The 26,921-nt window shown below is 34.9% G+C and overlaps 2 protein-coding genes across 4 annotated transcripts; both read left to right on the forward strand.

Moving 5' to 3' along the window:
* Positions 1-6,667: 6,667 nt before the first annotated feature.
* LOC145621381 (uncharacterized) lies at positions 6,668-15,362 on the forward strand. Of its 3 annotated transcripts, none has more exons than XM_081676109.1 (7): positions 6,668-6,958; positions 7,603-7,655; positions 9,473-9,577; positions 10,456-11,678; positions 12,260-12,799; positions 12,889-13,111; positions 14,428-15,362. In XM_081676109.1, exons 4-7 carry the CDS (start codon positions 10,587-10,589, stop codon positions 15,060-15,062), a joined length of 2,490 nt encoding a protein of 829 aa, XP_081532235.1. In that variant the 5' UTR covers positions 6,668-6,958; positions 7,603-7,655; positions 9,473-9,577; positions 10,456-10,586; the 3' UTR covers positions 15,063-15,362. The 3 variants fall into 3 exon arrangements, with proteins under 3 accessions (XP_081532235.1, XP_081532237.1, XP_081532236.1); XM_081676111.1 differs by having other exon boundaries at positions 10,469-11,678; XM_081676110.1 differs by lacking the exon at positions 6,668-6,958 and adding an exon at positions 7,102-7,191.
* Positions 15,363-21,118: 5,756 nt separating this feature from the next.
* LOC145621636 (ruBisCO large subunit-binding protein subunit alpha) lies at positions 21,119-25,372 on the forward strand. The gene is made up of 8 exons (XM_081676355.1): positions 21,119-21,286; positions 21,929-22,109; positions 22,364-22,485; positions 22,634-22,841; positions 22,947-23,092; positions 23,186-23,492; positions 24,046-24,497; positions 24,954-25,372. The coding sequence occupies exons 1-8, from the start codon at positions 21,233-21,235 to the stop codon at positions 25,236-25,238; spliced, it is 1,755 nt and encodes a 584-aa protein (XP_081532481.1). The 5' UTR covers positions 21,119-21,232; the 3' UTR covers positions 25,239-25,372.
* The last annotated feature ends 1,549 nt before the right edge of the window (positions 25,373-26,921 follow it).

Consider the following 26,921-nt stretch of genomic DNA (forward strand, 5'->3'; position numbering starts at 1 on the left):
AACCTTTTTAACCAAACATTTGGTAACGGTGATGCTTTATCTATAACTAATACTAAAATAATTACCACTTACATCATCATTGTCCATGTGCCGCCTTCACTAATGTTTGGAAATGATTGACTAATTTTACATTATTTTAAAATCCTGTGAATAAATTGACTAATTACACAATTTCCTATGAAGTAAAAATAATTAACGATTAGTCTCTCTCACAATTTTTTTTCCTCCTACTATTTAGGGTAAAAATACCCCATATATATGTGGTCCAATCCCGTAGTGACACGTGGCCCAGTCAAAGGGCGACACGTGTCCCTATGGGAAGATGACGTATGTCTATACTCAAGTGAGCACCTGAAATCAGCAAAAAAGAGGCCTTTATTACATCAGGGCCCAAATCCTGAGAGATATTGTTGAAAGCCGCAAAAGCGGTGCCCCCATGCAATACGTGGCATCACCTGATTGCGCAACTAATCAGGTCACGGAATTTTAGGGTACAAACCCTAAAGGGGCACGAACTCCCACCCCTATAAATACCCCAATCATTTATGATAAGAGGGGGGGATTGTGACATTACATTAAAAAAAAGAGCACTAAGCTCCAACTTCTCTCTACTTTCTCTCTCTAGCCTTTCCGTTTCAGATCTCTAACTTCGTTGGAGGCGAATATTCCAATAAGGAATATTCGTTCATTTATCAGGTGTCCGAGTCTCATTGTCCGAAGAGCACGACCAGTATCCGAGGAAATCCAAAAATCTCCCGTAACACCTACAATTTTTTTTTTTTTAAAAGCGATCTCCTACATCCCTTAAGCTTGTTTAGTTCACCTTATTTTTGCTTATCTGAACTTATATGATCTGATCTGATTTGAATATCTGATATGGTTTGATCAGATCTATTCTGATTCTCATATTTGACCAAACTTTGACCTTAAGTGTACGATAATCTACAAGGGAAAAAAATATATCAAGTGGAGCCTTGTTAAATTCATAATAATGTGTATTTTATAATATATAATTTTCACAAAAATTTATCTTAGTGATAAAAAAATGCACATAAAACGTTGAACTGATCAATCTGAACTTACTTTTGCAAATCTGATCTAATATGAACTTTTTTTCAGACCAGATCTAACCTGAACTTATTTTTAATAGAAATAAGTAAAAATAAGTTGAATTAAACAAGACTTAGTGGTTATAGAGTTTGGGTTTTCCACTCTTTATCAATTCTTGAAATTTTTAAAAATTAATCAAAAACGAATGCTTAGACTTTTAAAATTTTAGACATCTATGAACTAGTATAATATGTTAGGAAATTTGTGTTTAAACAAGGGTCACAAAAATAGCAAACAAATTAGACCGGAAAATCTTCGAGGCGTGAACGAAATCACTTTCCCAAATTATAATTCCGACCCTATAGTACAATCGGCTTTTCACGAAAATTTACTTAGGAGATACAACGAAGAACAATTGTAATTACAAGTAGGATAATTACAATCCAATTTATAAAAGCTTTTGGAATTATGATGATGATAATTAAGTTTGCAAAAGGTTTTCAAAAAAAAATAAGTAAAGAAACTGATACTTTTCTTGATGAATACATCATATGTTTCATCAAACATATATATAGCAGCAACAAAATACTCCCAAAAGCCACGAAGAAAAATGACAAAAAAACGTCAGATTACAAACTGAACACCACGCGCCCGATCATCGGGCGGTTGTGACAGGCTAAAGTCGTATCACCTAATCAAAAGTATTACCTAAATCCTCTAACTAATGCAGATAGGGAAGTAGGGTCGAATCCACAGGGAAACAAGTCTTTCTATCCCTAATTAATTATTATAATCTAAATTATTAAGGGCTTGTTTGGCACCATTTTTGGTTTTCAGTTTCCTAGTTTTTTGAAAACTAAAAACCAAAAACTGGAAACAAGAAAAAGGTGTTTCCACTTTTTTGTTGTCAGTTTTCAAAATTATTATGATTTTAATAAGTTTAAATAATTTTTTATTTATTATGTGACATATATCATATACTTATAATAAACAAAAAACCAAAAAACAGAAAACCACAGCAATGCCAAACGAGCCCTAAAGTAACTAATTTGTTATTTGTAATGTGAAGTTATACTACGAAGATTAAGTTTAGGGAGAAAGTCGATAATAAGAAGGCCTAGGGTCATAGATTCACCAATAATTAATATTCCGGGATAAAAATAACAATCAATTAATCAACATTGCACAGATAACATGATTAACAGGCTCTCGCAATTTATTAATCAACATAGATCTAACAGACTCTCGCAATTAACTAGATCTAAGTTCCTATTGAAAATAGCCTTTAATATCAAATTAACATCTGCTCGATTCATCAATTCAATATTGCTAAACATTCACAATCAAATTACATCTGCTCGATTCATAATCTAATTGCAAAGAATTAAAACAATTCAATAAGAAATTATCATGCAACATCAATAATCAACAATAACAAATTATCCCTTCACATTGATTATGGATCCCCATAAACCCTAGAATTAAACTACTCGGACATAATTAAATCTAAAGCATGCAAAGTAATAAAAAAAGTCATAAGGAATTGAAAGGAAGAAATTACTGAAATTAATTAAAATAGAAATCGTACCGAGACGACGGAATTACAAAGTAGTCAAGAACAAGGGAAAAGTAGAGAGAAAAGTCTAGAGAGAGAAAATATTAAGTAGAGAGAGAAAGTAAAAGGGAAAGAGTCAGTAAAAATAATTATCTTCAAACGTACTTAAACGAAAACTAACAACTCCTAATTAGAAACTAAGTGCCTCGACAAACAAGGCCTTCCAGAAACACGCGCCCGATCGGGCTAAGGGCTGCCCGATCGGGCGCGCCTTTTTGCTCGATCTCTCTACGCAGCAGATCCGCCCGATCGTGCTAGGTGCTCGCATGATCGGGCGCGCCATAGCAACGCACTAGGCCCTTGGATGCTGCCTCGCCCGATCGGGACTATGCTTGCCCGATTGGGCCCTTGTGGCTCCTCGAGGCTTGGACTTCGATTGGGCTCGACTCCTCGGCCCAATCCGGATCTCCTCTTCGGGTCTTGAATACTCGGTCCAAACCTCGATATTCCAAATACCGAGCCCTTAATCACCGGCTCGATGATTCTAGTCGGCCTTGGGTTACAATGATGGTCGTGCTCCCCCAATGCTCGCAGTTGCTTCATAAAAATCCCGGGAAAAATGCTCCAAAGGTGCAATTCCCTACAAAACTCAACCAAAACTACGAAAACACTAGAAAACACATATTAGTAATAAAAGTGGCTCTAAAGAGCCAAAAACACTACTAATTATGACCAAGGGACGGGGGTAAAATACAATATAAAATAGACATATCAGGTTGTGAGTGTCAATTCCAGCAGCGTCTCGCGCCTGATCGGGCGGTGGTGGCCCGATCGAGCGGCAAACCTCAAATTCCGTGAAATCGTTTCCCTTCTCGCGCCCTATCGGGCGGTGGCTGCCCGATCGGGTGGCAAAGAAGATGAAATCTAGCGTCGCTCTCGCGCCCGATCGAGCGAGCACCACCCTGATCGGGCAGCAGATCGGGCGGAGAATGACGCTGCTTGCTTTCTTCAACGTGAGCCTTTCTTTCTTTTTAACCAAAGTTGTTTGCCTTGATTCCTTATTAATTAAATTAATAGTTACAACACCTTAACCTAAGTAAATTAATTTAATAACATGAATTTGTCTCCAATTCTCAAAATTTATCAACAATCCCCCCCCCCCCCCCCCATTTTGAGAATTAAACTAGACACATTGCAAAAACATCATCATCAAAAACAATCTTATGCATAAATGAAAGTGTACTCAGACTTGAACTCCCACTTAGTGCAACGTACAATTCAAGAATCCGTATCTAATTGGTATCGTAAAACGTTTGAACCAAAAGCAACACATATTGGAAACTTGAAGATATTACACACACAAGATACATTACTTAAATACATATTAGCTTGACACTATAAGCCATGTGTCCATATCTATTCATAAGTACATCAAAGCTAAGCTCCTATTAGCTTTTTGAAGCGGCTAAACCTCTTACTCTCGTACTTATATAGGTAGACTTCCAACATGCTCCTGTGACCAAAGCACTTTATCAGGAATTCTATTAAGTTTAAAACAACCTCTTTACATCACAGTAAACTGGAACTTTACCTTGGATGAATAAATAAGTTCCCAATCATCAAAGAAGAGAATTAATCTCATTGAACTTAAGACCCAACGTCTTATTGGGCGTTAAGTTGAGATTCTCCTAATTGTGATTATTTAGGGCTCCAATCCTAAACCGATTGCCATCCTATTGTTAACATCTCTAGCCAATGCCTTGGTAAAACAATCGGCGATATTAAGATCCGTTCGAACATAATCAATAGTGATCACACTATTTTTGATAAGTCCTTAGATGTAGCTATGCGGTACTCCAACGTGCCTTGACTTACCATTATAAACTTGACTATAAGCCCTTGCCAAGGTAGCATTGTTACAACAATGTATCACTATTGGTGATATCGGTTTTGGCAACAAAGGAATCTCAAACATGAGATCCTTTAACCATTTGGCTTCTTTACCAGCCGAATGCAAAGCAATAAACTCCGATGTCATTGTGGATTCCGCAATGCAAGTTTGCTTCTTAGAAGCCCATGAAATGGCACCTCCCCCATATCGGAAAACCCATCCACTTGTGGAGGAATGATCTTTGTTAGAGATCCAACTTGCATCCGAATACCCTTCTACAACCGAAGGATATCCACTATAAGACAAACCATACTCCTTGGTTTTCTTCAAGTACTTCAACAAGTGTCGAACTGCTTGCCAATGTAGCATACTAGGCTTGCTAGTGTACCTGCTCAGTTGACCAACTGCATAAGCAACATCCGGTTTAGTACTTGTCATGGCATACATCAAACAACCTATTACTCTAGCATATTCAAGTTGTGAAACCGCATAACCTTCATTAGGTATCAACTTTATGCTAGGATCCATAGGTTTTGAATAAAGAGAAGTAGTGTCTTCACTAACATTGAATTTCTTGAGCACTTTCTCAATGTAGTGAGATTGTGACAAGATCAACTTTTCGTTTTCCTTCTTTATCCTTATGCCGAAGATGACATTCGCTTCTCCCATGTCTTTCATGGAAAACTTTGAACTAAGGAACGACTTTGTCTTTTCTAATTGTGACAAATCCGTTCCAAAGATCAACATGTCATCTACATATAGACAAATTATGACACCTTGATCGTTGTCATCAAATTTGCTATAAATACACTTGTCTGAATTGTTCAGCTTAAAACCATTAGACAACATAACCTCATCAAACTTTTGATGTCATTGCTTAGGTGCTTGCTTTAGCCCATACAAAGATTTAATCAACTTGCAAACCTTTTCTTCTTGATCTTCCACGACAAACCCTTCCGGTTGTCGCATGTAAACTTCTTCCTCTAGATCTCCAGTCAAGAATGCTGTCTTGACATCCATTTGATGGATCACAAGCTTGTGGATAGCCGCAAGTGCTATCAACAACCTTATAGTTGAGATTCTAGCAACGGGTGCATATGTATCGAAATAATCGATACCAGGTTTTTCTGTAAAACCTTGTGCCACTAACCGGGCTTTGAACTTTTCAACCGTTCCATCAATCCTCAATTTCTTCTTAAAGATCCATTTGCACCAATTGGTTTACATTTTGGTGGTAATTTAGCTAATTTCAAGTATTGTTTCCCATGATGGATTCCATCTCATCATTAATAGCTTCCTTCCAAAATGGAGCACCACGAGACCTCATAGCCTCATCATAGGTCAAAGGATCATCTTCCACATTAAAAATGCATGGAAATTGTGTTGAAACAGATTTCCTTGATCCTTCAACTAAGTACACATGAAAGTCCGGGACAAAAGATTTTTGTTTCCTTGCCCTCTTACTTCTTCTAGGTTGTGATGATGATGTAGATGCCTCCTCTAAATGAGTTTGGTCATCCACCTCTTGATCAATGACAACTTGATCAAAACTTTGAGCATTGGTACTTGGGGTTATATCCTTTGGTCTAGGAATTGAACAAAATCGATTTTCATCAAACAGTGCATCCCTTGACTCTATGGCGGTGTGAACCGACCAAAAGTCATTTTGTTCTATTACATAGAACCTATAGGATTTGCTATGATCCGCATATCCTATAAAAATGCATTCAACTCCTCTTTCACCTAACTTTTTACGTTTAGGTTCCGGCACTTTTACAATTGCCCTACAACCCCAAACTTTGAGATGACTCAAGTTTGGTTTCCTTTTATAACATAGCTCATATGGGGTAACATCTTTCCCTTTCATGGGAACACGATTTAACACGTAACAAGCCGTTAAAACGGCTTCACCCCAAAATCCATCACTTAAACCTGAACACGACAACATAGAATTTATCATTTCTTCTAGTGTCCTATTCTTCCTTTCCGCTACATCATTAAAGAAATACAAAGTACAAACTAGCAATCCGGGGCATCGTCCGGGACACACCCTAGTTAAATTTTTTATTATCCGCAAAATCAACCCAAATGGGTTAATCTTTCGGGGACGGAAGGAGTAATAAACAATTTCATGACCAAATTTGTTGGGTCATCCAATGGCACACCGTTAACAACAACATTTTCCATCCAACTCTCTCTCTCCTTCCTCACTCTTCTCTGTCTCTCAAGTCTCAACAATGAAGGCAACTTCCAAGAGAAGAGCTTTAATGGAGGACATGGTCACCCCTACCCTTAAGGGTTGACCATGCCATTAATGGAGCAAGAAGGAGGAAGCTAGGTTTAATGGTGTGGTGGAGGTTGATTGATGAAGCTTTTGAATGGTTAATTTCAAGTAACCCAATTGCGGTTACGGCGTCAAACAAAATGTTGCTGATTCATCAAGTGGGGTCACAAAATCTGAGGTGGAGTATAACATTGACAAATTATGTTGATCATCAAGATTTACCAACATTGATTGATTGACATAATTTGTTGGTAAACATTAATAATCACTTCACATTGCTTTAATTGCATTTGCATTTATATGTATTATTTGGGCTTTCGTATTGATCCCTAATTATGTGTTATAATGAATTAGGATTCAGAGGTGTCTAAGCTAGATGTTACTTGCAAATTTGCAGGAAAACTCTTGAGGGTAACTTTGTCCTGCTTTTTCTGTTCTGGGTTATTGTAGATTTCAACCTACAATCATATACTCTTAGATTAATTTCGATTTAATGCCCAATTTCTCCTTTTATGTAGTTAGGATCTTTTATACTAAGGGTTTACTTAAGATTGCTGCTTCAAATTTTAGTTCTTTCATCCATGCACTATTTGATTTGCACTCTGGTAATAGTTTCAGTTTTTTCTATGGTGGCCTTTCTAGGTTTTATTACTTGTAATCTTTATTATTGATTCATAATGCATCAAACTTTGGATCACCCTAGTAAATAATTTAGCATCCAGTGTAAAATTTCCTAAGCTTTTGTTTATTTATTTTTATGTAAATGCTGATACAACTTGTTTGTCAAAATTAATTGTAACCTTGAGACAACATCTATTGCAGAGTCTGGTGATGTAGAGATTCTATTAAACCTTTGTTAAGCTCTGCTACTTGAGGTATGCTTTTAGTACGGAGTCGAAAAATTGTTGCATGTGTTGTGGGAATTTTTTTTATAATGCTTTGACATTATGTGTGGCTGTTTGATGGGAAGTATTCTCTTGCATAAGTTTCTGGGATATCTTGCAAAACATGTTTTGTTTTCTTAGGCCTTATTTTCTATGATCTGCCCTTCTAATTATTATGTAATACTTCCTTTGTTTCCCAATTAATGCTACATGGGGATGGGACACGGGTTTTAAGAAGAGGAGGGAGATAGAGAAGAATATAGATAGAGATTCATGTGATGAGGAGAGAGAAAGCATGTGTAAGTAGGGAATGTTGCAATATTTGTGAAACCTCCCAAATTGGTAATTGTTGCAATATTTGTGAAACAGAGGAAGTAGGTGATTTGGGTGTGCTGTATCATCTTGTTAAGGGTATCTAGGGATGTTATGTTGGGATCAGTTACAGAATGAGATAATCAGGAAGAAAGTAGGGGGTTACAATTTGAAAATAACATGTAGAAGAATTGTCTAAGGTGGTTCGGACATTTTAAGATTGAGATGGGGTGATGCACTAGTTAGTTAGGAGGTTGGAAGGGTGGCAAAGTGATGGTCTGATGGGATTGTTAAGGGTAAGGGTGGAGCCTTGAGAAAATTTTTTATATGGTAGTCCCAGATCATATTTGTGTCAAAACTTAACTCTAATACTCTAGTCTAGGTTTAAATTTAACCATTGAATCTTAATCTACTATAAACAATTTTTTTTTTTTTAATTTTTTATAGACCCTTGTTCTGGGCGGCATACAAGAAATGTAACTGTTAAAGTTTACCGTCAGTTGGGATTTGCAGTTTTGGCAGTGAGGAAAAATTTGAGAGACCAAGAGAGATACCTGAAAAGTGGAGTATCTTCTCTGAGAGGGGTTTGATTACTCGTTGTAGTCTTTAGGGCTAATCACTGGGAACTTGGCAACTTGACCTTTTTATATTGTTTTGAAAGCCTGTGCTGCCTTTTTCCTTTTCTACTGTGTTCGTAAAACATTTCCATGGGATGAGTTGTAGTGCAATAGTTGGTATCTTATACCAATTGGTCCAGCTTATTGTTTTTGAAGAATATGTAAATTGGATAAAATTTGAGAGAGATATAATCATGATTTGCCTTCATGTCAGAATAAGACTGTAAGCTCGTCACTGACATCAGTGATTTCTTGAGTTAGTCCAGCCATTCTTGATCCCGATGTCATAGTCCACAGTCGGAAGCTACACTAATAAGAGTACTTGTACCTCAAAATATGCCTTATGCCCAGGTGGTGTGTTTTGCTAGGTAACATAATGGAAATGCACTTTGGGAAGAGGGGGGGGGGGGGGGGGGGGAAGGGGGGTTGGTGGTCTGGTCAGCGTAAATCTTTTATTCAAACATTGAATGAAATCACTTATTTTACATGTCTTTCATTCCAAATTAGTTGATACGTTTATTTTATTATGTTTGCCAATGCTTAAACTCGATCGAAAATATCTTTGATTATACTATTGTAAAAAATACTAAAACTAGAATTTTAATTCACCTGACTTTTTTTACGTATTTATAATTCACAAATGTTATTCAAAGTAAATTATATGGATAGTGTCAAAAGTCAACACGTTTCAACTAATTTGGAAAGAAGGATAGATATCAAACTTGAAATTGGATAGAATAGACAAAAAGGATTTCAATTATCTAGGGGTTAAATGTCTATCTGCAGTGACTACACAATTATGTTTACTTTTAAATGATATACAGATTGTGAGACTTAATCTAGTAATGATAATGTGATTGAAATTTGAATTTTGTGCAGGATGATGTGAAAAGATTGGCCGAGCAATTTCTCGAGTATCTGGTGAAAAATTATCGAGTCTCAAGAGAGCCCGAGACTACATTACAAGCTTTCTTACTCTCAGTGGTATGTATTGTCTCCTTGTTCTTTTTTTATAATATATATTATTTTTAAAGGTATGGAGGACCCTAATGAATCGGCACCTCTCACAAGTCAATCTGGTTCAGTTTTGTAGGTAAGACTAATTGGGGAGGGAGAGGGGGGGGGGGGCTGTTGTTGTATAAGGGCATTCTCATTCCCAAAGAGTCCCTAGTGGGATGTAATCCTACTTGTCTGCTGTGGAATTTTACTTCTATTTCCATCCCTCTCCTTAGATTATCTGAGAACACTTTGTAATTTTTTTTTATTTTTTATTTTCCTTGAATTGGGTGGCCAAAATAGAATGAGATTATTTTGTGTCATATTGCCATGTTTGAAAATTTTTATTTTTAAAACCTTTGTTCATTAGAAAAAGATTTACCTGGGCTTTGCCTTGCCATTTGATTAATTTTCAAGTTATTCAAGTGATCGAATTTCTTTATCTTCCCAAATAGCACCAGGGGAACTTTTTAGTGTTGCTTTATCTTTGGTGGAGTATTGTTTGGTTGTGTGATGTATATTTACAAAGAGCATTTATGCTTCATGGAATTTTACATCAAAATCTTTGCCAAGGATATAGCAATGCAAGATCAATTCTAATGTATGATTACAGGGTGCAACAATCAAAAAGCAAAAGCTTCAAATTTTAAAATAATTATTTATTTAGAGAATCTGTAGTCATGTGTTGCTCTCTGTAATTCAAAAGAGGTTTGGTGTAGTCTCATCTAAAGATATGTGGTCCTCCAAAGTTGTTAAGCTGCTTTAGTAAATTCAAAAGAGGTTTGGTGCAGTCTCTTGTGTTGTTTTTGTATGTCTTAGAATGATTCTGTTTTCTTTTGTTCTCTTTGATTTGCTGTCTTTAATAGTGTTGGACTGCAGCTGAGGAACTGAAGAACAAAATTGATCACAAAAAGTCGCTTACCATTGCCAGAGAAAGGTTGGGCTTTAATTGCTTAGAACGTGCACTGAGAAAATCATTTCAAGGTTGAAGCCAATAATGGATAATTTTATATGTTTGAGAACGAAAAATCCAGATTCGGAAGGAAATTTTATAGAATCGCCATTAGGCAACCTGAAAAATATAGCTGTAGAGCTTGAGGAACATATGAAGAAGGTTGAAATGAAATGTGGCAGGCAAATGGAGAAGTTAAAAAATAAACACTATGAAGAATTTGAGAAATTTGAGAACTCTTGGGAGGAGTTGACAATGAAGCTAGAAAAGCGGTGTAAAGCAGAGTCAACCATTATTCGTTATACTTACGCTAATTCTTTAATTAAAAATGATAAGTTGAAGGCCTTGGATAATGATCATGCCAAGAAAAGGGAAGAGCTAGAAAATCAAAAATCCATCAAACGTAAAGATCTTGAAGCTAGGCAAAAGGTTGAAAAGGATTTAGAAGAGAAGAAGCTAGATGGGTATATGATAAGAATTAACTCCTTGGGATGCCATAAGCTTTCGGAAGAACCTCATGGTAAGAGTGGAGTAAATTCTGAAGTTGCTGAACCTATTGGACCAAATGAAGAGTCAAATGGAGCTGAGGGTATCAATGGGAACCTCTCAAAGCAGCAAAGTTTCAAGACAAAAGCAATAGCGTCTGTACTTGCTGAAAATCCGGAGAATACAGATGAGCAGAGAGTGAGTTGCTCTAATGATGATTTTGTAGCATCCGTAGAGAGTATACCAGCATCTAAGGGACCTATTGGACTAGATAAAGAATCAAATGGAACTGGAGGTATCAATGGAAACCTTTCAAAGCAGAAAAATTCTGAGGGAGAAGCAATAGTTTCTATGCTAGCTGAAAATCTGGAGAATACAGATGAACAGATAGAAAACTGTGGGAATGATGATGCTATAACTGGTATAGAGAGTGGACCAGCATCTAATGGGCCTGATACTAGTACATGCTCGCCTGAACTGCCTTCTGTTCCTACTGGACAGATTGAGAAAGATACCAATCAAATAGATGACGTGATAATAGATAGGTTGACTGCTGTAGAACGCAACCAAATTAATGGAGCCAGTACAACAGGGCCATTGCTCTCTCCAATTGGTTCATTCACGGAGCACCCAAATGCTGTTATGAGTCAGGTTTGCTTTATCCTCTGTCCTTATATTTCTTTTCTTTCCTTTTTTTTTTCTTTCTTGTTTTTTTTTTTTTTTTTTTTGGGAGGGGGTTAGGGGTAGGGGTGGACCGGGTGGTGTGTTAATTTCAGCATCTTCATATTTCTACTCTAATCTTTTGCTGTTCTACTTTCTGTTCCCTTCTTCGGTAGTTTTAGTTATCTGAGCTCTGTCACTACTCACTAGATGTTCTGCCTAGGTCTCTATAATGCATAGGTTCCTTGGTCAGTCATTTATGTTGTGTATTTTGGGACTTGGGTTTCACCTAGCACAAAGGGCTGCATTTCTGAGTAATTATAGCCTTGCACTTTTGACAAAATGGCAATGGTGTTTTCAACTTTTCATCTCTCTTCTTTGTGGGGTAGAAGGGAGACTGAAAATACATTCCATTTGCTGTTGTGAGTTTCTTGTTTATTCTTGATTTTGGTTTTGTGAGAGATCACTGGTTTGTCCCAGAATGTGATTGTGTGGGCTATTGGCTGCTATCTATTCTCTTTTCCTTTATATAAATCTTCTCTTCACTTCTTTTACTGCTGTTACCTGGTTAGGAGCTTGGAGATGGATCCCATATTGGACTGGGAGAGCAAATAGGACCTGCTACCTGGACACATAATACGCCTTTAGGTGATACATCATCTTTAAATCGTCCCAATCATGTGCCATCTGACCTTTTCCATAATGAAGAAGCACGCTCTTCTACGGAGGCTTCGTGCAATGAGTGGGTTACACATTACAATGATCAATTGGGAGTTGATCCTAATGGTAGGCTTGATATTCAGCCAATTGGAAATCATACATCTATTGTGGGTACCACAACCCCAAGGCAACAAGATCAAAATAGGGGCCGCGTCTTAGGTGAAGCTATTTCACAGCCTTTTTCACGGATTCCTGCAAATTTTTTCATCCCGAATGAAACTAATGCACCACTAGCAAGAGGAGCTGTCCCTGCACATTCCAGCCATGCAAATCGAATGCAAATGCCTACTAACTTTTTCGTTACAACACCCAATCATTTTGATCCACTTCAAACTGAAGTAGATAGAATACGTAGAGAGATGGGTGATTTGATGACCATTCATGAGCAAAAGGTTAGTGCATGCATTGCCTTCAGTTTATTTACCATTTTTTTTTATTATGTCTGCCTTTCTTAATTACTTTTCCCCACCGGGCCTTGCAGAAGTCACAGTTGAAATCAGAATGTGATAAAGAAATTGAGGAACGTGTTGCTCAAATTAAGAGACACTATGACAAGAAGATTGATGAAGCTGAGTCATCATTTTCACTTAAAAGGAAGGAAATTGAAACATTTCAGAACAAGGTCATGATGCATAAGATGCTTGCTGAGGCCTTTCGATCGAAATGCATCGACTATAAGGCAGCTACAAGGATGCCACAGCTCGGTATTTAATTTTTTGGCTTTCAAATGACATTTGTTTAATTTAGGGTCAAATGAGAAGCCTCTCTTAAAAAAATTAATAAAAAAAGAAGAAGAAAAAGAGAGACAGATTAATTGAAAGGCTCGAATGAGAGGACACCTTAGCTGAGATCAAATAATACAGCCATATTTCTGACATTGCTGCTTACTGACCAATTTGATACTCTAACCACTATCCTCATCCATTAACCCCCTCTAAGATTTTATCTTGCATCCATAGTTATATCCCCTTCCTTGCAGCATTCTCCCCAACACTAGCCTTAGCATCTATAATCCACTTTAATGATTGAAGAAAACAATATAGCCGTTATGTTCATCCTATGGAGTAAACATTAGTTGATTTCTAAATTTGTGCTGCTATAAACTTTATATAATGGCATATATGGTACGAATTAATGAAAATAAGATGATGTAAATTTCCTCTGCCATGTAAGCCTCCATTTTCCCTATGTGCTGTGGAGATGCTAGTTCTAATGAGCTGTGACCCATAGGATAATGGTTTCACACTGTCACGTGTCGGCAGGCTAACTGAAAGTTCCTGATTCATTCAAACTCTTTATGTTTTGTAGATATGCAAAATGAGCACCATCAATCGTATCTCTTTCAAAGTTTTACCCATTTCATTCTATGTGGCTCACAATATGCCTACTTTTCAACTATTTCTTGTGCGTTTGATGAAATTTCCTTGATTGCTCCAAGTATATTGCTTGTCTTTGTAAAGGCCACTGGTTACTGTTTGGAACTTTTATTGTCTATACACTGTCAATGCGTGGGTTGATTTTCCTACTGTATTGGCCCTTTAAGCATGATCATGCATCATGGCCTCTCTTGGTGCACTGCTGAATTAAAACTGAGAACTTGGGGTGAGAATTGAGAAGTCATCATTTTTTATCAATCAAAGCCTTTATATTTAATATCAAGCTTTAATATAACTCCGTCTTAAAATCAACTGTACCATTCATTTTCATGGTAATGGTGTCCTTGATACAATCTTGACTATCAGTATTATTAATTAGGTGGTATTAGAAGTTGTAAAAATTGAAAATACACATGATAAAAAATATACTAAGATCCCCTTTTCCCTTGTTTTTGCCATCAATGTTTGAAGAATTTTGACCTTGAAATCAAATTTACTTATAAAACTTTGACATTGAAGTCAAAAGTACGGATGATATGAGGCGGCAGTATTACTTTTTAGTTACACTTGCCTGATTTTATTATTGGTGCTGCTTCATAGTTGATTTCATTGTTGTCTGCTTCTCACAATATTTGATATTACAGGTAACTCTTCTAGTTCTGTAGAGATTGCCTCGCAATTACATTCTTCAAGACCTTTCTCTCCTGCTACGTCACCTTCCAGTGGTCCACCTAGTGCTACACCACCTTTACGGGATGTTCCTCCCTCTATGACCTTGAGTGCTCAAGATAGAATTTCTCATGTCGACCCTGTAACACCAATGGCAGGACAACAGCAACAAATTAGGTGTGAAGCACGTGCTCCAGCCCCTCATATACAGCCCTTCAGATCTGCTTCATCTGCTATTTCTTCCAGCTGTATGCCTTCTGATGCATTGTTGCCACAGCCACCTAACAATCCAACTTCTAACCTGGGACTGCAGCTCCCTCCACAGCCACCTCCACTGTCAGCACCAGTACAGCTAAACTCTCGTGGTCAGTCTCGCCAAGAAGAATCAATGGCAAGGGGTACACCACTTGGCTTATCCTTGAGTGAAACGCAGTTGCTAATGGATATTACAAGGCGACATGATACAAATCTTCATTCTAACAACGTACCCTCTTTGCCAGATAATGTGCAAAGTTCTGACACATCCCGATTTGAGGAAGCAACGAATGTGCAACTGTCTTCGTCTAATTTACAAAATGGAGACGTGGTTTGTTTATCTGATGACGATTAATTATTGTGACATTCTTGGTTCCCTAACCTTCAATTTGTTGTAACTCTTAGATCCTATTTTCAGCTTGGGATTAAGAATTATAGTAGTCTCTGGGTCTGCAAGCTGTATACAGTCCACTGCTATTGTAGGCTTGTAGCTATAGGTTCGCAGCTAATGTAACTAATTGTGATTAATTTGAAATGAAATAGATGCACTCATATTTTGCAAGATTCTTCCGGTATTCGGTGTTCGTGCAAGTGTTCTAACTTTTGGTGTATATATACTTTGTATTTGGTTAATTTGGGTTTTGGGACTTGGGACTTGGGAGTGCAACTCATTAGAAATATGTCAAAAAAAATGGGTCTGAACTCTGAATAAGAACTTACAACTATGTATCCAATATGAACTACATGTAAAACTATGTTTCATCTGAGAATGAAATGTACTTATATGTAGTATACTTATATGAAATAGGAATACTAAAATTTCTCAACTATGTATTTGGTATCAAAATTGAATTTTGTTTCTCAGAAAACTCTTATTACATTTTTTTTTTGTTTGGTATGAATGTAAAAAATAAGGTGCAAAAGAAACATATAAGAGGGAGGAAAAGAATTATTTAACTCTTATCTTTTATTGTATTTGTTTGGGTTAATCATAGAAAAGTATCACATCTATACTATTTGCTTTGAGCTAGACTCGAACCCAAAACCTCCTATACATAATATGGTAGTAATGCATTTACCATCTCAACCAACTTTTATTTATGTTTCAAATTTCACATACAATGTTGTATATTCCTTTCACTTATTACGTAATATTATTCATCTATTTTTCACAAGAATAGAATATAAATACATATGAGGGAAAAAAAGTAACACTTGATGCAATGCCCGAACCACACACTAGCTATACAAATACATAATTTTAAAATTAAAAATAAGTACACAAACTATCAATCTAGGTTCAGGGGCATCGCCCGGGACACACACTAGTTATTTTTTGAAACCAAAAAAGTATCACATCTATAATAATCTATAGTAATATATAAAGTGAAAGGGGGTTTTGGGTGATAAATTTTTCTTTCCCAAAATACCCCTCTCATCTTTTATTTTCTTTTAAAAGAAAACTACCTTCATTTTTTTTGAAAATAACTACCATCAATATAAATAATAAAAAAAAAACTACCATTCTTTATTAAAAGTTAAAAGCTAACTATTTTTTTTATTTTTTTAACTTTTTTTTTAAAAGGAAGTCATATCCATGATTTCATCAATTTATAAAATCACTAATATATTTAGAATTTGCAAGATAATATTTCGGAAAATAAAAATAAAAATCGAGCCATATAGTTTTCTTATCTTGCACACACAATTTTGCGTGTGTCTCCTACCTTGTACTATTAAAACTCAATGGGACAACATGATATTGCCATGTGTAACCTTTCCTTCCATATGACTTGGCACCACACATAAGCAATATGTGTCACCTTATGTTGTGTCATCACTTATTATCCTAAAACTCTTCATATGTACACTTAGACAATAATTGCATTCTAATGGTTCTTGATTCCTTGATGCTACTAATTTTCTACAGATTCAATACCAGATACAAAATACTCCGTAACTTTTACATAAATTATTATTTTATATTTATTATTATATTTTTATTCATTTAAAAAGATTGTTGAACACTAACCTTTTAAATTTAAACTAGTTTGTGGGCCCGGGTGATGCCCCGGATTATTATATGAAACTAATTGATCATTAATATACATTGTAATTTATGATTTAATTTTCTTTAAATGAATATGTGCTTTTTAAAAAAATAATTAAACCATGTGGCTTATATATATATATATATATATATATATATATATATATATATATATATATATATATATATATTTCTTTTTCATATTTATAACATGTTTGATAATTAGCTTAGATGGCTAAATAGTTAATTTTGATGTAAGTGGTTTGGGGTTCGAATCCTCTTATCTTCATATTTTTTTTATATTTAGTGATGATGTGACATGTTGTGATCGATGTTGGGTAGGTGACGTGGCGTCATCAAGTGCTTGTGTACTGACTTGGCGTCATGAATTGTTAGTGAAGTGACGTGGCGTAATTTGGAAGAGTCTACATGGCGCATGTTCATTTTTATAAACGCCTTTTAATATATTAGTATAGATTAGTTTTTATCAAAAATACAAATTTATAATGACTCGGGGCATCGCCCGAGCCAATAACTAGTTATCATTTAAATTCAACTCTATCCCTAAGGTAATGGTCATTGTTATTAAAACCTTTTATCCAAACACTTGGTAACGTTAATGCTTTAATTGAATATGTTTTTAACTCAAAAAACACTAATACTCATCATGCACTTATGTAGTTTGAAATATTCTTATTGTGGGAAAAAAAAAAAAAATAAATTCCACTTGATACATATATACATGAGCGAGCCCCAATTTTTCAATTGAGAAACATGGGATGTTTCACTAATGGTGTAAATGTAAATAAGAGTACAGCTCCGTTCTTTAGAGCTGCTCTGCTCTGCTTCAATCTGCTTTGCTTAAAAATAATACTTGATATTAAATTATTATATTAATAAATAACTATTATTTAATAATAATAATAATTAATATTTAATTATAATAAATAATTACTATTTAACAATAATAATAATAAATATCTTATTTAATAATAATAATATTAATTAAAAATTAATATTCAATAATAATAATAATTAATATTTAACGATAATAGTATTAATCATAATCAATATTTAATAATTATAATGTTAATAATAATAATTAATATTTAATAATATTAATAATAGTAATAATAATAATATTAATTATATAATGATAATAATAGTATTAATAATACTTATAATTAATTATTAATTCTAATAATAATAATAATAATTGATTTTTTAGAATAAAAATTAATATTTAAAGATAATAATTAATATTTAAATGTAATACTAATTATTAATTTTTAATAATAATAATATAAATAATATTTATTAATTTTTAATAATAATAATAAAAATATTAATTAAATAATATTTAATAATAATAATTATTATAATTAATAAAATAAAAATTAATTTTTAATAATAAAATTTAATGATTATAATAATAATGCGATAATATTAATAATAGTAACAATAGTAGTAGTAGTAGTAGTAGTAGTAGTAGTAGTAGTAGTAGTAGTAAAATAATAATAATAATAATAATAATAGTTATAATAATAATAATAATAATTAATAAAATAATAATTAATATTTAATAATAAAATTTAATGATTATAATAATAATGCGATAATATTAATTATAGTAACAATAATAGTAGTAGTAGTAATTAAATAATAATAATAATAATAGTATTAATAATAATAATAATAATAATAATAATAATAATAATAAAATCTGCTCTGTTCTGCCCAGAAGCTCAAAAGAACAAGGCCGACATTTATCAATATTTTGTATTTTTTGCTCAATTTACATCGTTAACTTCCCATCCACCTTTACTCTTCTTCTTCCTCTTTCTGCAATAAACTCCGGGTTAGGAGCTTGAGTTTTTGTCCACCAACACCACCGTTTCCAACATCTCTGACATCTTTCATCTCAACCAACATGTCCATCACATTTATGCCTGCTTCGCTACGGAAGTAAACAAAGAGATAAATCAATGACATGGTCAACCCTAAAACGTTAAGACTTAAGGGTGTTTTGTTCCTCCATCAAAGCAGGCCTTAAGCTTTTGAAGTCTCCATTGAAGCTTTTGAAATCTTCATTGAACAGCTCTTCAAATTTCTGTCAAATTCACGAAATTAGGAAATGGTTAACTTGTGTTATGGCTGAAAATTCAAAATACCCCACATACCTACTCAAAATGATAAGAATGCGGCCTTGAGATATACATTTTGTTTCTCATGTTGAAAAACCTTTATTTTTTTCATTTCTACACGCCTACAATTTTATTGTGTGATCATGTTAAAACTAGATTTATTTTAGTATTTAAATTATATACCAGTTGTATGATATGGTATTGAATTAAAAAATTATCTTAAACAATTAACATTCTCACATTTTAATTACTAAAGTAATTATCCAATAATTATGGATTAGCTTGTGACTTTTCTCATTCTTTGCTTGGGTTGTAATATTGTTGTCAGAAATCAAATATACATTTATACGCGGATTGCTGGATTATAAATATTCCTTGTCTGTTTTTTAATTAGCAATTATTTGAAATTCTACTAATGGTGATTATTATGCTTGACCTTTTTTTTTTATCAATTCAATTATCTTTAATTTTAATTGTCTCTGTTGCCTTTTGTTTGATGTATTGTTCTTGTACGTATAAATCGCAACAAAAAACCAAGATTTTTATATAATTTTTTTTCAAATTGCATATAAATTGTGAATTAATTTGATATTTCACTCAAATTGTGGTGTGATTTGGAACCCCTGGCCTATATTATAAAACCTATCCAAACTTGAAAGGTAGTTATTTTTACTCGTATATTCGACTTCCAACCTTTCTCATTTAATTTAATATTGTACCCGCTTTGAGAGGTGTAGCGTATTACGTGTCATTCAACAACTAAGTATTAAAACATGTCGATCAAATGACGATAACATTTAAAAAGATGAAGGAAGTATTAAATTAAATTACACATGATTAAGGTCATGTTCTCTTCAATTAAAAAAAAACATATCCAGTAAATTTAATTTTAGATTAGTAAAAATAAGTTCATTTTAGTAATATTTATTTCAGTTCAGTAGAAATTATTTCAATTCAATAAAATTGATTTCAATTCAGTAATATCTAATTCTAATTTTGTGAAAAATACAGGTTTTTCACCATATACTCCTGAGTTATTCATTTGTTCACCATATACCCATAAAAATTTTCAAATTCACCATATATCCCCGATTTTAATAAAAATGTTGCCAAATGCTCAAATAACTAACACACGTCAACTTCATTAGGCATTAAGGGGTAATTGTGTCACATGACATCATGTGGTTGGTTCCTTTTTAAATTTATTAAATTAATTATTGAAAATTAAAAAATATAAAAAATTGCCCAAACCTAGCCACCATCCCTAGCCACCACCCCCCCAAGCCAAGCGCCCCTTGTCCGGCAGTCGAAGCCCCCCTTACTTGACATCGGTTGCGCCTCTCCCCTCCCCCTATCCCCTTTTGTTGAATTTCCCCTTAAGCCACCATCCCAATTTTTCTCTCCTCTTTGGCTAGTGCCCAACCCCTTCCCATCTTTGGCGTCGACCCCAACCTAGCCCATCCACTTCCCATGCGATCGGCGTTGCATGTCATCCCCTCCTCCTTCCCCCTTAAACCACCTCGAAACCCTAAAACTAAAATCTAGGGTTTCGATTTTGGGGTTTTAGGGTTTCGGGGGGAGTGGGTGGATATGGTGGGGGAGGGGATTGGGCGCTGGTGAGAGGGTAATGATGTGTTTTTCGAGTTAGGGAGGAGGTTTTAGAGTGGTGGTTATGGGAAGGGGGGGGGGGGGGGACGATGACGACATGAGATAAGAAGATGGAGGGGCGATGTCGGCAGGGTGGGGTGGAGAGGGCTGGCGTGTGTGTGGGTGTGGTGGTAGGGTGGGAGCCTGGGAGGGTTGGATTTCTTTTTTTTTTTTTAATTTTTTTGTTTAATTCAAATAATAATAATAACAAAAATTAATCAATTAGAATATACCACGTGGCATAATTAACCTTAACGATTAACGACTAACGAAGTTGACGACTATTTGTCATTTGAGCATCTGAATAACTTTTTATATGATGAATTTGAAAATTTTCATATGTATATGATGAATAAACAAATTACTCATAATATACGGTAAAAATGTCAAAAAAAAAAAACAAGATGAAATGAGAGATACCTAACACTTAAAAAAAACGGAGAGAGTGGTAATTCTAATGAAAAGGTTATCAAGACTCTCAACGGTTCTGGAAGTAGTGGAAAGTTCTCGAACAACTCTCTATCTTTGTTTCTCTCTCACTTAAGAATTAAAGCCCTAACCTACCCAAACCCTCACTCATTCACTCTATCAGTTTTCAGCCTTTGCTCCTTATCCTTACTTCACTACCCCATTTCATTCACCATCTTCTCTCTTTCTCTCTCCTCGATAATCTGCCTATCAACAATGGCTTCTGCTAATGCTATCTCTACCACTTCCATTCTTTCTACACCCGGAAAGGTATTCATCTTTTTCAATCCCCTCATTTTGTTAACTTCATTTTGACTCTTTTATTTGATTAATAATTGGGTTTTATTGTATTGTTTTGGATTATTGATTAATACCCATTTTCATGTTTTTAGATTGGGTTTTGAAGTTTTTTTATATGTGGGAATTGGATTAGTCTTTTTGTTAGGTTGTTTTCTTAGTCTTTCATTTTCAACAAACATGTGGGGGTTTTATATTATGCTAATTTAGCTTTGTAGCTGGTATAGATTGGTTAATATTGCTTGAATTTGTTTATATTATGTGGGGTTTTCTGGGTAGAATTTTGGTGTAATTCTAGCTGTCTGCAATGAGAGTAATGTGACTGGATTGAATTTTTGAATTGGTGAATTGGGTTGCTTATTCTGTTAATGGTTTGTGGGTTTAAATTGTTGTTTTGCTGCCACTGTTTAGATTTGTGCATTCGTTAGTTTCCATATTAGTAAATGATTGCGAATTTGACATGTATTCGAATGTGATAAGAAAGCATTTCTTGGGTTATGCATAAGTTTGAGGGATAAGGAATGATGGGTTTTTTGTTTGTGTTGTTGCCTCTTAGTGAAGTACTATATTTGCTTTAATGTGTTTTTTATATGACCTGTTGTGCCATGGATTCAGGGAAGCTTGAGGAAAGCAATTCCTCAGCGGTCGCAGAAGGTGCATTACAAACCATCGAGCAGGCGGCTTGTCGTGAGAGCTTCTGCAAAGCAAATCGCCTTTGACCAGGATTCCAGGGCAGCCCTTCAGGCTGGCATTGATAAACTTGCTGATGCTGTTGGTCTTACCCTTGGTCCAAGAGGTATCTTATGTTCCCCGGAAGACAAAAATGTTTAAATTTGACACGTGTTTGCCTAGGACAAGCTTTACCATTATTACTTGCTTGGAATTTTTAATTAAACATGACTCTCTTTATACGAAGTATTAATTAAGCATGTTTGTTATGTGTAACTCCTGATACTAAATGTTGATGCTTTCTTTTTACTGGATTTTTTTTTTGCTGTGTTGCTGTTTCTAATGCCGTATAATGGCATATGATTGAATTTCTTTTTGCAGGGAGAAATGTTGTTTTGGATGAGTTCGGTAACCCAAGGGTAGTTAATGATGGAGTTACTATTGCTCGAGCTATTGAGCTGGCTGATCCTATGGAAAATGCTGGTGCTGCTTTGATTAGGGAGGTATGGATTTTCCATGTATATAAGTGTATGACTGTTGTTTCCTTTAAGGCTCAGTACTATTGTCTTGGAGAATAAGAATTTAGAGTTGTAGACTTTGTTGTTACGGTTTATAGTTTGTAGATGTGATATCATAGTGTTGGTGATATAGGTTGCCAGTAAAACAAATGACTCAGCTGGTGATGGAACTACCACTGCTTCAGTTCTTGCACGCGAGTTTATCAGACAAGGTCTGCTCAGTGTTACCTCAGGTGCTAACCCTGTGTCTTTGAAAAGAGGAATTGATAAAACTATTCAAGGATTAATAGAGGAACTTGAAAAGAGAGCCAGGCCAGTCAATGGCCGTGAGGATATCAAAGGTACTACTTTTTTTTTTCTGACAACTTCTAGATACTGTTGAGGCGTTGAGTTAATATGAAGTGTAATAGCATTTTAACATTATTTAATCATGCATCTGTTTTCAGCTATTGCCACTATTTCTGCTGGAAATGATGAATTGATCGGAACCATGATTGCTGACGCTATTGACAAAGTTGGCCCAGATGGTGTTTTATCCATTGAGTCGTCATCTTCCTTTGAGACAACTGTCGAAGTGGAAGAAGGAATGGAGGTTTGTGGCTTATATACTAGCAATCAATTTGCTTGTACTGTTAGTTTGTACTAAATGGTCCTTATATAATTTGGGCTGTTTCCTGTATTGCAGATTGATAGAGGGTATATATCTCCACAATTTGTTACCAATCCTGAAAAATCAATTGTTGAATTTGAAAATGCTAGAGTCTTGATAACTGACCAGAAGATATCTGCAATTAAAGATATAATCCCATTATTGGAAAAGACCACTCAAATGAGAGCACCTTTGCTTATTATTGCTGAGGATATTACTGGAGAAGCATTGGCCACTCTAGTTGTAAACAAGCTTCGAGGCATTATCAATGTTGCTGCCATCAAGGCACCAGGATTTGGAGAGAGGAGAAAGGCTATGCTTCAAGATATTGCTATCTTGACAGGTATTGGATTGTTTTCTGTGCATTATACTGTGGAAAATGTGTGATTTTGCAATTGTAAATGGTAAACTTAAAGGCAAAAAATGAAGTTTTGAGCCATTTGATGAATCAATCAGATAACTAGCTATAATCATGACTATATCTTCTAGAAGTAGTTTGATTTTTGCGGGGAACATCATCACAGCTATATGGTTTGTATGCTCAGTTGCTCACTATGGGTATATTTATATGCTTTTCCTATGCATAGTACATTATGTGAAAATGAAATTTATAATTTCTCATGTTGAAGAACTGGTCATATTGTTTTTTTGGGTTGGGAATCCCTTGGAAAAACATCTTATATTTTCCCTTAATTTGTAAAGAAAACACTCTTTTTAACCCAAAGCTCTGGCCTAAACCATTGTACAGTTAGACTGGAAACGAACTAGAGTTACAGTTTTAAAGGACCTATTCTCAATAAATCTAGATAATTCTTGCCTTGTGAAGTTTATAACTACTTCCATTGCTTGTCCAGCTATAGTCGTGTGGGTAATAATTTGTAACTTGTGTAATTCAGGTGCGGAGTTCATGGCTAGTGATTTGGGATTGGCGGTTGAGAGTACATCTGTTGAGCAGCTTGGATTGGCAAGGAAGGTGACAATAACCAAGGATTCCACCACCCTCATTGCTGATGCTGCATCTAAAGATGAACTTCAGGCTAGGATTGCACAGCTTAAGAAAGAATTGTTTGAGACTGATTCTGTTTATGATTCGGAGAAGCTAGCTGAGAGAATCGCAAAACTGTCTGGAGGTGTTGCTGTTATAAAAGTTGGTGCAGCCACAGAAACTGAGCTTGAAGACCGTAAGTTGCGAATTGAGGATGCAAAGAATGCAACGTTTGCTGCTATAGAGGAAGGCATTGTTCCTGGTGGCGGTGCTGCTCTTGTTCATCTATCAACATGTGTGCCTGCTATTAAGGAGAGTCTGGAGGACCCCGATGAGCGTTTGGGTGCTGACATTGTGCAGAAGGTAAAATTTACAGTATTTCTTTTAATATCTGATGCCCTTTAATCTGAAATCAATTTATAGAATAAGGAGTAAAGGCCTTGTTCTTTTCATCTTGTAAAATTAGTAAAGTTGCAGTAATATGAGTTTATACAAAAGATAACTTAAGATAAGTTCCACACAGTATTATATAATATTTTGAGGTAAATAAATTGTGGTTGAAAGAATAAAGCTTAAGTCTCTATGTTGATATGTGTATCTGCACATATCTCGGAGTTCCATCCAAGTAGTGCTAAGATTCTCGCACTTATGAGTAAAAAATTGTCAGATTGGGAACTTCCTCATTGCATAATGACTCAATTGTTTATTGCTATGACATACTACTACAAAAGATCATAAGAAACTCTCAATTTGCTTTGTAGCTAAGCTACTCTCTATGGAGCATTTCTGTTAATCTTATGTGGTTGCTAATTGATGCAGGCACTTGTGTCACCGGCATCTCTAATTGCCTACAATGCCGGGGTTGAAGGTGAAGTGGTTGTAGAGAAGGTGATGGCAAGTGAATGGGAGGTTGGTTACAACGCAATGACAGACACATATGAGAACTTAGTAGAGGCTGGTGTAATTGACCCAGCTAAGGTGACAAGATGTGGTTTGCAAAATGCTGCCTCTGTTGCAGGAATGGTATTGACTACTCAGGCTATTGTTGTGGAGAAGCCTAAGGCTAAAGCTGCAGCTGCAGCCCAACCCGGTTTGACCATATAAACTAGGGTACGATAGGCTACTAAAGGTAGGACTTTAATAATCCAGATCTTGTTTTGGTAGTGAAGTGTATCAAAGTTTTGTATTGAGTAAAAATTATTGATGGAAAGAGTAAATTGATCGTTGATTTTGAAGTAGTATTGCACGTCGAACCTACCCTGTGTTCATTCTTCAGTTACTATAATGGGAAATGAATTTTGCAGTACATAAATCTCTCTTTTTTTTAACTTTTGTCAAAGTTATGTTTCTCACCCTATGACTTTCTGAACTATTATTACTCGTATAAAATTTCGTATGAAATGAAAGATTTTACGCCGTAATTTAATATCCATGAGAGGATATATACTTCCTATAATTCTATATGTTTGTATTTGAAGAAAAAGCTCTAATTATGAAGGGCTTTTCTTTTTTTTTTTTTTTTTTTTTTTTTGTCCTTTTTCTTCTCAAGTGAGCTCTTGTTCGTATTTGCTTCTACAACAAAGCTTTAGTTACAAAATGATTTGGGGTTGGCTAACATGAATTGTCGTGTTTACTTTGTATTTTGTAATTTATAAGCTTTTACTTTACGATGAATGCCTTGTCTATTAGTGCTACTATATTATTATTGCCTTTTTAATTATTTTTTTGATTTAATCAGCATCTGTATTGCAAAGCATCCTAATATGCTATTCGCAACCATCAAGAGTATTTTAATCTTATTCTTTTGTTCCCTTTTTGGTCAATTGGTTCACAAGTCGTATATGTTTTTCTTTAATCAGAATGTGAATCTTTTATTGCAGTTGTATTTAATGTGCTTTCTTAATTAATTTGTATGACATTATTTAAGTATTATTTTAATGTTCTTCACTTTTTGACTCATCTTCTATGGTGTAAAACGCATGTAAAATCGTAATTTTAGGGACATATCATATACTTTTGTTTTAAAGCTTGGTCATATGGCCTTCATGCCTTCAAAGGATAAGGTTCTCATCAGTTGATATTTAACTATGATTTTCTTATTTCTAAATTTCTTTTTGTTTGTCTCATTTGTCTTTTTATACGGTTTTTAACACACATTTTAACATCAATGTTTTCAATTACACACTACAATAATATAAATCACTATTGAAATTAGATTTACATGGAATAGAATTGTTCCTTTGGCAATTAACATTAATTTTAACTAATTAAAAAATTGTTGATTATAAATAGTTGTAATTAGCACGACTACATGTTTTAAAAAATGGATAATATGGAACGAGAAAAAATTAGTTAAGTGATCCGATAACATGCACTTGTACTCCGTACTATAATGCATCATTGTCAAGTGGGGGAAGATGCCACTGCATCAAAAACGGGGAGTGCCGACCAATCTGGTGTAGTATTAAATGAAGTGCTCCCTCCAATAACTTGAGTTTCAATGACTCATTAATTACTTGCAAACTTAGCAACTTACTTTAAAGCATAACATCTCCATCTAACTCACCCCATCTCTTGTGATGTCAACCCTGTCCGTAGTACTTGTACCCATATATCATGCCTTCATTTTAAAATACAGCTATTTGCCAGTCAATGGCTCAATGCTATGCCCTCATCACCATATTTTTTTATTAAGGATTGTCTGTTCAACGTATCAGAAGTCCAAGTGATCAAATCCTCACACGGTTAATATACCAATAGATAACATCTTCGATAGTTTAATCAATT

This window comes from Chenopodium album, chromosome 27 (assembly GCF_948465745.1).
Source record: "Chenopodium album chromosome 27, dcCheAlbu1.1, whole genome shotgun sequence".
Taxonomy (NCBI): domain Eukaryota; kingdom Viridiplantae; phylum Streptophyta; class Magnoliopsida; order Caryophyllales; family Amaranthaceae; genus Chenopodium; species Chenopodium album.